Below are 14,855 nucleotides of genomic sequence, written 5' to 3'. Positions count from 1 at the left end.
GTCCAAAATAACAACAAACAGACGGATTCTAATTTCGAGCTCAACTTTTCCCGCTTTTGTTCCGAGCGCGGAAATGAACTTGATCCTCAGGGCGACTTGTCTACACTAAAATAATCACAGCCTAATTGGCTCGCTTAACTTCACAACAATTACAATGTAAACCAAACAAGGCACCCGTGTAGACTTCTTTTTTTCCCTTTGTTGTACGTGTTTGGAATACTTTCCTTTGCCTGCTTTAGAAAAACAACAACTCCTAATTGCAGTATTCTTGAGCTGAGTTCTGGCCGAGGCATTAATAATACATCCGGCCCATTAGACATTCCGAAGACGTCTTCCGCAGCTCTTTATCCCATTTATTCACTATTTAGACAGTGCTTGACTTCATGGCGTGAGGACTGTTAACTTTCATTGTTAAACCTCTGACAGAGTTGGAGAGTTGCGTCAGGTCAGACTTTGTTACAGCTCCTACAGCGGAGTCAGGCGTTAGAGGGTCGTATTAAAGCGCGGCTGATGAAAACTCCTGAAGCACTGCAATTACAACAATTAAATCGGGCATGAATGCACTGCAAAGCGAAAAAAGGGGAGCTGGGGTGTTTTGGAGGGGGGGGAACTGACACAGAGCAGCACAACAAGAGAAAACAACAACAACAAAGCCTCTTGTGATTATATCTGCTAGTTTGCTTAATCATATACAATGTGATTTGTCTGGAATTTCTTTTTTAAATAATTCCCTTTACAATACAACCAGGGCGTTTTTTTTTCACACTCACACACACGCACAGGAACACACACACACACACACACACACACACACGCACACACACACACACACACGCACACGCACACGCACACACACAGCGATAAAAAGCTGCAGAGTTAAAAAAAAAAAGGATCTCTAATGAGAAGAGGAAGAGGCGATGGTGGAGCACATTTAGATATGTACCTTCATCTTAGAGTCAGGGGCTGTTTTAATTTGTAAGCAAAGGCAGCACACCAGCAATGAGATTTTAATTGATACACATAAATAATTCCTTGTGTACATTCGCACTCGAGTCGGATCCGCTGTTTATTTGACGATTGAAATGAGTCATTATCGTGATTCGTGTTGATGCCGGAAGATTTTATTTATTAATATAGCTCCCGCTTAATATCCTCTGATCCGCTCCCAATTAATTATGTCAAAATCCACATCAAACTAGAACTTACACGCATATTGAGCTTCGCCTCGCGTTTCGTTCTCTCCGCTAGCCAAGCACTGCAGTGACAAAAACAACAAATGAGGAATGAAAGGGAAAGCGGGCACTTCCCTTTGTTCCTCAAATGAAGATAATGAGGGCCGTCTTCCACTACGACGGCGTCTGACTGCTGAGATGAAAGTCTTCACAGGTTGGTTTTTTTTGGCTTGTTTGTTTGTTTGTTTTCCTGCTGTCGGAGGACTGGCCTTACATTCTGTAATTGTACAGCTTTACTAACCATCCTGTGTTCCAAACTGTTGAAACTTCTATGAAACTGAGTTCCACGGCGAGTTGACTCAAACTCTTTGTGACTGCTGACGCGGAGCACATCGTCACGTGATTGTCACTCGCTGTTAGGTTGCCGTCGCTGATAAACCCCAACGTTTCCTTACAGACTGGAAGATGAGGAGGTGACGACAACTTCGACCCCAGCTTCACACATGTGCAAATTTGAGCGTGTGGCTCCAGGTGCATTGCTCTACTGTAAAAGCAACCGGGGGGTTAATCTGCAGATTGAAATGCGGGCAAAAGATTATTGAGTCAGCGGCACAATGAAAAAAGACACATACTTGAAAGCTGCTGAAACTCTGGGTTGTCTGGACTCGTGTTGGCAGCCAGGTCCTGGAGGAAATGTTTATACCTGTGAGAAAACAGAAAATAATCAGGGTCACTGTCGCTCACCATCTAAAAATATCACTGGAAAAACTGTAACAACAAACACTTCTCATTTCCATCCGACGTTACACGTGTGACCCAACAACCAGGATCAGAACCACAGTAACTGTTGGACGGTTCACTCTCCGTCCCATCACTGCACACTGGATGCAGGAAAAGACTGTGGGTTGTGCCATTTTAAAATGAACTGAATCAATGAATGTCTCCTGATCACGCAAGAATTGTGGGATCACACATCACACAAAAAATCCATCTCGTCAGGCTTCAAGTAATGCGTATATGTGCGGTTAACCAGGCCACGGACCAATCAGCTTCCTGTGAGGAGCTACTGGCAGCTATGGGGCGTGGTTTCAGTGTGTGTGAGGTGATGTGGAGAGGAAACTGTTCGTCCTAGCAACAACCATGGCGGCTCCTGAAGAGTTGAGCGTAGATGCTGCACGTGATGCTTCAGTGATTTCTGAATTTAATGTCTTTGAAAGAAGAGCAAAGAACTGCACTGATGGAACAGATGTTTTTTTTTTTACTTTTCTTCTGTCTCGCTTAAGCAAGAGTTTGATTGACATATGTTTCATCCAATCACCTGCCAAGTATTTATATGAAAGTGCCTGCCCTTTTACCAAGCGGTTTCCAATGACGGCCTCTCGGATGGTTCTGTGTAACCTGGCGGGTAAGGATTTACTAAATGCACCTCAGAGGTATCAGAAACCAGAAAATGAAGATGACTTAAGCTCCTGATGGATGCAGATGGAGAGAGCAGGCTGTGCTTTGAAGTAGTGTTGATGGTGAAAACCTCTGACAGATACAGCTGTAACATGATGAGCAGTGCACTGGTTTTACCTGAGCCCCCTTCAGACACCTTGCTTGGCAGAAAAACAATTGAAACACTGACTATTTCTCCATCCAGCAGTTAAATATGATGAGTGCATTGAAGAGCTGTGGCACTGTGTAAAAGTTAAAGGAGACATATTACGCTCAATTTCAGATTCATACTTGTGTTTTTTTGGCTTTTAAGAACATTTACTTTCTAAAACACAATACTTTTTTCATTGCGTCTGCATGCATATAGCTATATTGGTCAGTGTTTCAGGACTTCCACATTTGCTCCGGCGTCTCTGCAGCGTCATTGCAGCCTTGGAGCCATTGCAACAGAATTAAGCTGCATCATACTGTGTCAGAAATCCAAAAGAAATTTGGATTCCACATTTTGCCTCTTGTGAGCAAAAAAAACTCAAAATCATCTTTATTGTCATATGTCTTCAGGAATTAGCCCCGAAGCTGCAAACAACAACAGCTGCTTCGGCGCACTTAAGGTGGACCAACGCTATTCTCCTTTATGTGACAAGTCGCTCCTCTGAGTTTTGCTTGATCTTTTATTCTTATAATTGCTTTTCACTGTTTTAGTGATAGCACGGTTAAACAACTAATTTTTACAAATTCATTTAAACATCCCTACTGCAAAGGTACAGTTTCAGGATACAGATCAGGAAAACACAATGTTGAATGTTAAAATGAAGTCCTTGTATCGGTACTCGGTATCAGCTACTTGTACTTGGTCTGAAGAAAATGTGGCATCGCTGCATCCCTAAATATTGACGTGGTTCTCTGGGATGACTGAGACGTTTTGCCTCCAGTTTCCAATCCTCGTAAATATATTGGACTGTCGCAGACATGTAGGGGTTATGTTTATGCTTGACCACATGTGGTAAAAGAGACAAAGCCAGCTGCTTTCAAATCTTTAGTGATGCTCTCTCACATTTTATTGTACAGAGCTGGGATAGCGGTCTTTGTGAAGTTCCTGCGTTCTGGCCACTCGTACTGTTCTTTAAAGGTTGCAGTTGTTCTCTTGAACCTTCTTACCTGTATGACACAAGACCATCTCCTTTGCAATATACTCTTGACTGTTGTCTACTGAGCCCGTCTTTCACTGTTCTGTTTGCACATGATGCTTCTTGCAAGAACTCCAATGATCGATGACTGACCTTGATCCCTGATAAACCCAGATTCCCTTGGTTCTAGCTTATTTGCCCCACCAGGGTAGCTGACATGGAAAGGTACGTGTAGGTTGCTGGTTTGACAGTCCTTCACCAGTACAACTATCATGCAAAGCTGGCAAATTGCCTGCATGATATCGATGGGCTCGCCTTGGTTTAAGACCAAAATATTCAAATTGGAGACGTCAGATTTTGCTTGCAATATGATGGACAACAATTCTCATTTCCTCAATAATAATGATAGGCCTGCTATCAACACAATAGACTGTATTTGTTACCCGCCCCCACTAGTGGATTCACTAAGTACTCTGTGATCGGAGACGTTTACCTCACTGGAGGTTGTTCTATGGCACATTAACTTTCCGATAGATGGAGCTGGAGAAAAATAGAGAAGATGGCTTTTCTGACACTTCGGGGACAAATTTATGTTGAAAAACCATGGAGAAGTGCATTTTGCATAATTTGTGACCTTTATATTAACTAAATTTACATCCAGACTGATTAAGAGGATAAAAATATCAAAGCACAAGTGAGAAAATGCAATCCGTTAGTGGTGAAATAAAGTAAGTCTTCCTCTCAATTTCAGCTTCCATCTAAAATAACAGTTGTGAAGAGTGTCAGCTTCCTCAGACATCTTTATCCTTTTCACTAGGATGATGTGACCTTGAAGTGCATTGACAACTGAAATTGATTTCCACTGTCTGTCTGCCTTTGCCCTCTTTGTGCAGTCTGTACTTGTTTTAGAGACACAGTGGTGCCAGTGAGAGAGAGGCCATTAGTGATACTAGAAGACCATACACCCCTGCTGCTGGTCCATGTGGTGGCATAAGTGGGATGTGACGTGTTGGAGAGTGACAACAGTGTTGAGTGTATAGAACAGAACAGCACAATGGTGGTCCTTAGAGCTGCACTTGGAAACTTGCTTGCTCGACGAAATTTCGAAGACTTCATCAACAAGTCATTCTGAAACGTGAAGTCTTTGCTTGCTGTCAGAACTCTTTTGGTCTTGAAATATCTGTGTGAATACTAATACTGCATTGTCAATATGATATATATATATATACAGTGGGTACGGAAAGTATTCAGACCCCTTTAAATTTTTCACTCTTTGTTTCATTGCAGCCATTTGCTAAAATCGAAAAAGTTCATTTTTTTTTTCGCATTAATGTACACTCAGCAACCCATCTTGATAGAAAAAAACAGAAATGTAGAAATTTTTGCAAATTTATTAAAAAAGAAAAACTGAAATATCACATGGTCATAAGTATTCAGACCCTTTGCTGTGACACTCATATTTAACTCACATGCTGTCCATTTCTTCTGATCCTCCTTGAGATGGTTCTACTCCTTCATTGGAGTCCAGCTGTGTTTAATTAAACTGATTGGACTTGATTAGGAAAGGCACACACCTGTCTATATAAGACCTTACAGCTCACAGTGCATGTCAGAACAAATGAGAATCATGAGGTCGAAGGAACTGCCCAAGGAGCTCAGAGACAGAATTGTGGCAAGGCACAGATCTGGCCAAGGTTACAAAAGAATTTCTGCAGCACTCAAGGTTCCTAAGAGCACAGTGGCCTCCATAATCCTTAAATGGAAGAAGTATGGGATGACCAGAACTCTTACTAGCATCCATGTGTCGCATTATGACTAAAAGTGGTCCTTGAATTAATTTGTACAAACAACTCTCCATAACTCATATTGTGAAGAAACAGGAAGTTCACATTGAAACCATTCAACATGTTAAGATCTGAGACACAAGAGTGAACTACCGCCAGAAACAGCATGCTCAACATCAGCTGTTTGTGAACACCAGACCAGCGTCCGCTTGGAAGAGGTCAAAGGTCAACGAGCAGGAACCAGTGGGTGGCCGGAAAAAGATCAGGGAGGACGTTCGCAACATATGGCCATGGCAACTGAGCAACTTCATCCGCTGAAGAAGGCCACGAGGTGTCTTTGAAAGTTTAGCCTGAAACTAAGCTGGTCGAGTGTGTGTGTGTGTGTGTGTGTGTGTGTGTGTGTGTGTGTGTGTGTGTGTGTGTGTGTGTGTGTGTGTGTGTGTGTGTGTGTGTGTGTGTGCTGCATTACCATGGCTTTACAGGAGCTGAGGTTCAGGGCAGGTTAGTACACGGTGGGTCGGTGGGTGGAGGAGGAGGAGGAGGGCCTTGTACTTGTAGTCGATTACTCATTGGAAATGAAACAGAAGCCTAACAAGGCCCAATTAGGCCTCCTTCAATTAAGAGAAGCTTAAAAAGGGAAATAATTTCACTTCTTTTGCTTCTTGTCTCGTCTAGTAATAACAAACACATTACGGGCATTATTAGCGATGGATGCCCACATTCTCATTAAGGAGAGGAGACGAAAATGTAATTAAAGCAACTGTGAAACAAAAAGGGAGCGCTCTAATGAGTATTATTGCGGCACACGTGAAAATAATGTAAACGGAAACTCTCATTTAGCTGCCCTGTCCCGCTCATTAGCAGCAAGGCAAAGAAAAGATAATGAGAGAATAACGAAATCTGAACCATATTTATGGCAGTTCAGATATTCTAATGAAGAATGCAGGAAAGCATGCGCTGGTGGAGGGGAGGCCCCGCCCGCCGCTGCAGCAGGAGCTGCTAATTCCTTTATAATATGCAGATGACATGCAGGCTTAGCTCTCACTCTCCCCTGGCAGACCTGTCAGGTCATTTGTGCATTTGCGCAGACGTCAGTAAAGAAAAGAGACGGAGGGAAATCCATCTAATTATTCTGCTTCCCATACATGCATTAAGGATTCAAATTTGTAATTAAGAGACAAGATGCACTGGCAGGCTTCTGCACGGGTTAGTGAACATGGCATGGGCTTGTGGGTAATTACTCAACTTTAATAGCTTAAAAAGGAAAGGAATGCACATCCGTGGTAAAAACAGAGGACTAGAGATAGTCCGCTGTCCAAACTTGAGCAATTAAAATGTAATATGAAGTGATTGTGAAGAGCGTCTTATCTTTCTCTGAAAGGGTGACTAACAAGGATTTACTCAGAGAGAAAGGAACTCTGTGTAAATGTAGACATTAGGAAACACTTTCATTCAAACTGCCAGAGTGACGGCAGTGTTTTTTACTGTGTGCTGCTGCATGAGTCGACTTGGATCAGTCTGAGAGTCAGACTGTTTAGTTTATATTGTAGGGAACCTTTAAGATTGCAATTATCAGTCCAGAAGCCCCGAGCAATAACTTCACAGAACAACACAGGAAAACAGGCTGCCAGGTGATAAACCTTTTAAGTCTTGACAAAAAAACCAGGTAACTGGTAAGCTTTACCGAAATGGAGAAGGATAATGGCAAAGGGGAGCAGAGCAGCTTGATATTGCACTTGCACTTGTAAAGCGATTTTCTGACCTCGATGGGAGGAATCGCTTTACAAATGTACTTCTCACTAACCCATTCCCCAACACACCGATGGCTAGTCAAGGTGTATTTCCCAAAGACACTTTGACACGTGGAAGGAATGCCTGGAGATCGAACCCGCGGATCGAATTGACAACCTGCTCCGCCTTCTGTGTCACAGCAGCCAAAGTCGCCACACTACTGAAAACTCTTGGACTGCTTCCTCTACTGCAGGGGTGTGTAAGGCTACCTCTCAGACGTCTTAATCTAGATACACAGTCCATGATTACACCTAAACCACAAACACGCGTTTGTAAAGCTACGACCCTCTGCCATTTATTTGATTCAGCCGAGGTTTCCTTTTCCATTGAGAAAATGTGGCTAAATCTAATACATTTTTGATATTTATTCAAAATACTGAATCAGAAATGCCCCAGTATTTCTACCAAACAAATAACAGTAGGGAGTAACTTTTTAACAAGTCCCTAAAGGAGGATTAACCTTCCTGGGTCAGTGTCATCCTTCTGTCATTGGTGATTCAATAACGCTGTACTGACTCATGTCGCAGTCAATAGAACAATGAGTTTGGTGGCATCTTTGAACAGAGTATTGGGTACTCCTTATTATACAGCAGGTAAAATAAGTATTGAACACGTCACCATTTTTCTCAGTAAAGATGCTATTGACATGAAATTTTCACCAGATGTCGGTAACAACCCAAGTAATCCATACATACAAAGAAAACAAAACAAATACGTTCAGAAATTAAGTTATGTGTAACAAAATGGAATGACACAGGGGGAAAGTATTGAACACGCTTACTGAAATGTATTTAATACTTGGTACAAAAGCCTTTGTTGGTAATGACGGCTTCAAGACGCCTCCTGTATGGAGAAACTAGTCGCATGCATTGCTCAGGTGTGATTTTGGCCCATTCTTCCACACAAACAGTCTTCAAATCTTGAAGGTTCTGTGGGCCTCTTCTATGAACTCTGATCTTTAGTTCTTTCCATAGATTTTCTATTGGATTCAAGTCAGGTGATTGGCTGGGCCATTCTAGCAGCTTTATTTTCTTTCTCTGAAACCAATTGAGAGTTTCCTTGGCTGTGTGTTTGGGATCATTGTCTTGCTGAAATGTCCACCCTCGTTTCATCTTCATCATCCTGGTAGATGGCAGCAGATTTTTATCAAGAATGTCTCGGTAAATTTTTCCATTCATCCTTCCTTCAATTATATGAAGTTTGCCAGTGCCGTATGCTGAAAAACAGCCCCACACCATGATGTTCCCACCTCCAAACTTCACTGTTGATATGGTGTTTTTGGGGTGATGTGCAGTGCCATTTGACCTCCAAACATGGTGTGTATTATGGCATCCAAAGGGTCTCATCTGACCAGATTATATTCTCCCAGTATTTCACAGGCTTGTCTAAATGTTGTGCAGCAAACATGCTTTTTCTTCAGCAATGGAGTCTTGCGTGGTGAGCGTCCATACAGGCCACGGCGGTTGAGTGCATTACTTATTGTTTTCTTTGAAACAATTGTACCTGCTAATTCCAGGTCTTTCTGAAGCTCTCCACAAGTGGTCCTTGGCTCTTGGACAACTCTTCTGATAATTCTTTTCACTCCTCTGTCAGAAATCTTGCGAGGAGCACTTGGTCGTGGCCGGTTTATGGTGAATGATGTTCTTTCCATTTCCGGATTACAGCCCCAACAGTGCTCACTGGAACATTCAGAAGTTTAGAAATCCTTCTGTAACCAATGCCATCAGTATGTTTTGCAACAATAAGGTTGTGAAGGTCTTGAGAGAGCTCTTTGCTTTTACCCATCATGAGATGTTTCTTGTGTGACACCTTGGTAATGAGACACCTTTTTATAGGCCATCAGTTGGGACTGAACCAGCTGATATTAATTTGCACTGACAAGGGTCAGGATTGCTTTCTAATTACTGATAGATTTCAGCTGGTGTCGTAGCTTTCCGTGCTTTTTTGCACCTCCCTTTCTTCATGTGTTCAATACTTTTTCCCTGTGTCATTCCATTTTATTACACAAAACTTAATTTCTGAACTTATTTGTTTGGTTTTCTTTGTATGTATGGATTACTTGGGTTGTTACCTTTATAAATATACAGTCAGGTCCATAAATATTTGGACATTGACACAATTTTCATCATTTTGGCTCTGTACACAACCACAATGGATTTGAAATGACACAATCAAGATGTGCTTTGAGTGCAGACTTTCAGCTTTAATTTGAGGGTATTTACATCCAAATCAGGTGAACGGTGTAGGAATTACAACAAATGATATACATGGTCCCCCCTTTTGAAGGGACCAAAAGTAATTGGACAAAGTAACATAATCATATATCAAATTGTCACTTTTAATATTTGGTTGCAAATCCTTTGCAGTCAATGACAGCCTGAAGTCTGGAACCCATAGACATCACCAGATGCTGGGTTTCAGTTCCTTCCCTTCTCCATACTCTTCTCTTGCCATCATTCTGGTACAAGTTGATCTTTGTCTCATCTGTCCATAGGATGTTGTTCCAGAACTGTACAGGCTTTTTTAGATGTTTTTTGGCAAACTCTGATCTGGTCTTCCTGATTTTAAGGCTCACCAATGGTTTACATCTTGTGGTGAACCCTCTCTATTTACTCTGGTGAAGTCTTCTCTTGATTGTTGACTTTGACACAGATACGCCTACCTCCTGGAGAGTGTTCTTGATCTGGCCAACTGTTGTGAAGGGTTTTTCTTCACCTGGTAAAGAATTCTTCAGTCATCAACCACAGTTGTTTTCCTTGGTCTTCTTCTTTTGGTGTTGCTGAGCTCACCAGTGCTTTCTTTCTTTTTAAGAATGTACCAAACAGTGGATTTGGCCACACCTAATGTTTTTGCTATCTCTCTGATGGGTTTGTTTTGATTCTTCAGCCTAATGATGGCTTGCTTCACTGATAGCGACAGCTCTTTGGACTTCATACTGAGAATTGACAGCAACAGATTCCAAATGCAAATCCCACACTTGAAATGAACTCTAGACCTTTTATCTGCTCCTTGTTAATGAAATAATGAGGGAATAACACACACCTGGCCATGGAACTGCTGATCAGCCAATTGTCCAATTACTTTTGGTCCCTTCAAAATGGAGGGACCACGTATAAAATGTCTTGTAAATCCTACACCATTTACCTGATTTGGATGTAAATACCCTCAAATTGAAGCTGAAAGTCTAATGTTTCATTTCAAATCCATTGTGGTTGTGTACAGAGCCAAAATGATGAAAATTGTGTCAATGTCCAAATATTTATGGACCTGACTGTATTTACTGAGAAAAATGGTGACGTGTTCAATACTTATTTTACCTGCTGTATATCCACTATATGTATTTTTTTTTCAAATCTGATGCTTTCACATTACAGGCAATAATCTAAGGAACAAACACCTACAAGGTTAAACATAAGCCTTGATATGTTGACACATACCTATCACACGTATGATGATTTTTTAAAAATCTGTAAAAAGATGTTTCTAGCTAGGCGACCCCCCCCACCACCATGAATCCTTTAAAGCATCAGCTCATAATGAAAAGCGACTTGGACAATATAGATTTAGGTAAAAATATGAATCTCTTAAGTTTGTCTGGGTCAGTTGGTTATGAGGGCTGATATTCAATCATCCAAATCTTGAACTTCTCTTCTCAGCTATGAAGTGTGGTCTCCATGATCAGGGTCAATAGAATCAACTAATGATTCACAACAAAAACCCTGTTTCACACCATAATGGAGGCGCTTTGTTTCATTGCGAGGCTCACTTCAACTTGGCAGTGAACCACAGGGTCAATTGACACTCAGACAATGCGACGCAAATTATTAGCGGATATACTACTCAGTACTCAGACCACGGAGAGGAGCCACTTAAGGAAGGCTCCAATTTTCAGAATTATTTCTAAAGAAATTAATCAATGCTTTGACCTTGCATTGGAGAACCTCACTGTGTTCAGCTGCTGGAGATGATGAACTACCTGAGCACATAAAGCAGTCAATTTGAAATCCCACCTTGACGATTGAAAGACTAAATCAAGCATGGCCAGTGCTGCTACGCACTTCTCAATGCTTAGCGAGTATGACAATGACCCCTGAGACCTTTGGAGTTGTACGGCCTTTACATGGAGCATGCTCAGTCTCTACAGTGGGCCGACCGCTGGGCCATTCCCTTGTTATACTTAATGGTGCTCAGCTCGGAGCGAATATATCCCAAGGCCTCCAAGCGCTGCCATCTCCATAAGAGCGCCATCTCTATTATCGACACAAACACGGCCAATACAGGCAGAGAGGGCTGCTATTCACTGCCACAATCAACTCCAGACCCCATCACTGTCATAATGGTGATCTCAGTGGGGAGGACGCCGACGACTGCTCCAGCGAATGCCACTTAATAAAGGCAATGATTTTATTCCTCCCCCAGCAGCAACATAAGTATCCACACTCCGGGCCCTGCTCGCCATCCATCATCCTTGAATGGCGATAAGTGACAACAATTTCCCCCGCTGTTCCCTGCCACGGAGCCGGAGCAAGGTAAGGCACCAGCCGCGGATGATTATCTGGCCCGTGCCACTTAAAATCATCATACAATTAAGACATATCCCACGAGTCTCCCGAGTTTTACCGAGAACGACAGACGAATCAATGATGATGATGATGGGAAGTGCAAAAGAGAAAGGCAGCGCAAGAGAGGGCTGAGCTGGAGAGAATGAGGCCCACTGATTTTGTGTCAGACACAAATACAACGGCGGTCAGCATCCTCATGTGAGAGGAGGAGGGTACTCTCATTTCCCTTATTGGTCGCATAAACATTTAACACATTTCCAAGACATTTACAATGACAGAAGCAGGGATGAGCAATATATCAAATGTACTCGATGCTCATACACATCAATGGGTTAAATCCAATAGTTGTTATTTTAGAGAGAATATATATATATATTTTTTCAATATTGTGCAATATTAAATTTCCATTTTGTGTGCAATATTATTTTAATACATCTATATGAAATATAACTTTCTACTAATTTTTCAATATCATTTCTATTTGAGTTTCCATTAGGCACGGGTGTTAGTATCACTTCATATTTTTGCTCTTGTATTTAATCTTTGTGTTGTTTTTTTATTTTACTTTTGTGTTAGTAGATTTTTTTTTACTTTATCTAGTTACCTTACTCTTTTTGCTATTGCATTCTATTTTGCAATGGTGTCAGTATTATTTATTTTACACTTAATAATTGTCTATTGATATTAGTTCTATTGAACTAAGTAGGAATGTCAGGATACCAGAAATGTCGTGGTCGATATCAGTGAAATTCCAGGATTCTCAATACCCAATTCAATTCCAAGGTAAAAAAAAACAAAACAATAAATACTTGAGCATTAGGAAGTAAAACAGGTAATTATTCCCTATCTAACATCTATTTATATTGCTGTGAAAACATCTCCTTTAAAACACTGTATTAATTCAGCTTTCTCGCAAAAAAATACATTTTAAAAGATTACATTTGAACACATCATAATAACTTTACAATTTACCTTGGCCTGATAGTCAGACACTGCATCCATGTTAGCCCTTAATCCTGAAGGACTGGATTGCCCATTAGCTTCAATATCTAAAACAGAGAGAGAGAGACAGAGAGAGAGACAGAGAGAGAGACAGAGGAGAGAGACAGAGAGAGAGAGAGAGAGAGAGAGACAGAGAGAGAGAGAGAGAGAGAGAGAGACAGAGGAGAGAGACAGAGAGAGAGAGAGAGAGACAGAGGAGAGAGACAGAGGAGAGAGACAGAGAGAGACAGAGAGAGAGAGAGACAGAGAGAGAGAGAGAGAGAGAGAGAGAGAGAGAGAGACAGAGGAGAGAGACAGAGGAGAGAGACAGAGAGAGAGACAGAGAGACAGAGAGAGAGAGAGAGAGACAGAGAGAGAGAGAGAGAGACAGAGACAGAGACAGAGAGAGACAGAGACAGAGAGAGAGAGAGAGAGAGAGAGAGAGAGAGAGAGAGAGAGAGAGACAGAGGAGAGAGACAGAGGAGAGAGACAGAGGAGAGAGACAGAGAGAGAGAGAGAGAGAGAGAGACAGAGGAGAGAGAGAGAGAGAGAGAGACAGAGGAGACAGAGAGAGACAGAGAGAGACAGAGGAGAGAGACAGAGAGAGACAGAGAGAGACAGAGAGAGAGAGAGACAGAGAGAGAGAGACAGAGAGAGACAGAGAGAGAGAGAGAGACAGAGACAGAGAGAGAGAGAGACAGAGAGAGACTAACAGCTAACGTTAACTAGCTTTCCTTCTGCCGATCACTCACAGTGAGCATTATCAGTGAAAAAATAAAGTGCGTCCCCCTTGTTAATGAGTTAACTTTCAGATTTTCTATGCTGTTGGTCTCGAGTCCTGCCCCTGTACTTTTGGTACCGGAGGTGCTGTAGAAAAACAAGTGCTATCACTTTTTCATGAATTTGACATCAACTTGGTACCAAAGTACCTGTTCTTGTGTTATCCTTATATTCAACAGTACCTTACAAAAACATTCCTATAATATCTGCACAATAAGGTCAAAGAAAGCAGTAGTATGGGATTGGTACTCCCCTGGTACTGAATTGGGGACATCCTGTGTTGATGAATTGTATCGGCCAGAAAAGGTTGAATTGGTGCGTCCTGAACATTTTACAAAGCTTGGAAAGCTGCATCTCCGAGTTCCTTTTTATCCCTGAAGCGAAGGTACAGTGAAAAACTAAAGGGAAGGCCATTGTTGTAGAGACTACAGTGAACATAAATGAGATATACAGTAAAGTGTCTCAGATGTTAAGGTGAAGGAGTCCGTTCATCTCAGAGACAACTTAGCTCTTCCCTGATGGATGGATGTAACATTTAGAGTGCTCAACAGTACATCTGGAGAGACGAGAACATGAGAGGGGCCTAATTAAGATACAAACCAAGCAGCTTGATGAACCACTGTCAGATATCTGCCGTGTTGGAAAGCACGTTTCAGCCCATTTCTCCTCATTCCGCTAATTAACAAGCGAGATCAAGACCGCATGAAATTATAGCCAACAAAAACTCGCGCTTAACAAAAGAGACTTTGACAGTTTCTGGACAGTCTCAGTACTTATATGGGAGCTACATCAAATAATAATAATTACATCTGTCACATAGACTGTACATTATGCTGTGCAGCTGGTGACTTGAGAAAGGAAAACAACTAAACAGCAGAAACAGGAGTCAAGTGTGAAATCTGTGACCCATCTCCAGCAGTGCTCTCGATGGTGGAACAGCACCACCTGAACAACTCCACAAACACTCAGTTTGGTGTTTTGTCACAAAGACAAAAATGATGGAAACATGCTCTGGTATGTTGTAAAAGATGCCTCTGAGTTTCTCTGACCTTTATAAAAAATAACACTGTTGGTGGAGTTTTATTGATGTATCATATTATCTGAGGCACAATATCATTTGTCCCTTCTTGCTTCCTTTCTACGTTTTTCATATTGCTGCAACGTAAAGCACTGACAAATGCTTCATGGAGCCATTCACAGCCAACAAAGCATTACCTTTTT

At 41.7% G+C, this 14,855-nt stretch overlaps 1 protein-coding gene across 3 annotated transcripts in view; it reads right to left on the bottom strand.

Moving 5' to 3' along the window:
- arhgef39 (Rho guanine nucleotide exchange factor (GEF) 39) overlaps nt 1–14,855 on the bottom strand; it is a 56,009-nt gene that overhangs the window by 23,472 nt on the left and 17,682 nt on the right. For all 3 annotated transcript variants that reach the window (XM_054624815.1, XM_054624817.1, XM_054624816.1), the window contains exon 6: nt 1,805–1,875. In XM_054624815.1, coding sequence (XP_054480790.1) covers nt 1,805–1,875 — 71 coding nt within the window. The remainder of the gene's footprint in view (nt 1–1,804; nt 1,876–14,855) is intronic.

This window comes from Anoplopoma fimbria, chromosome 23 (assembly GCF_027596085.1).
Source record: "Anoplopoma fimbria isolate UVic2021 breed Golden Eagle Sablefish chromosome 23, Afim_UVic_2022, whole genome shotgun sequence".
Classification (NCBI taxonomy): Eukaryota; Metazoa; Chordata; class Actinopteri; order Perciformes; family Anoplopomatidae; genus Anoplopoma; species Anoplopoma fimbria.
The sequence above is the reverse complement of the archived record's forward strand: the minus strand, read 5'-3'. Positions and strand labels throughout refer to the sequence as shown.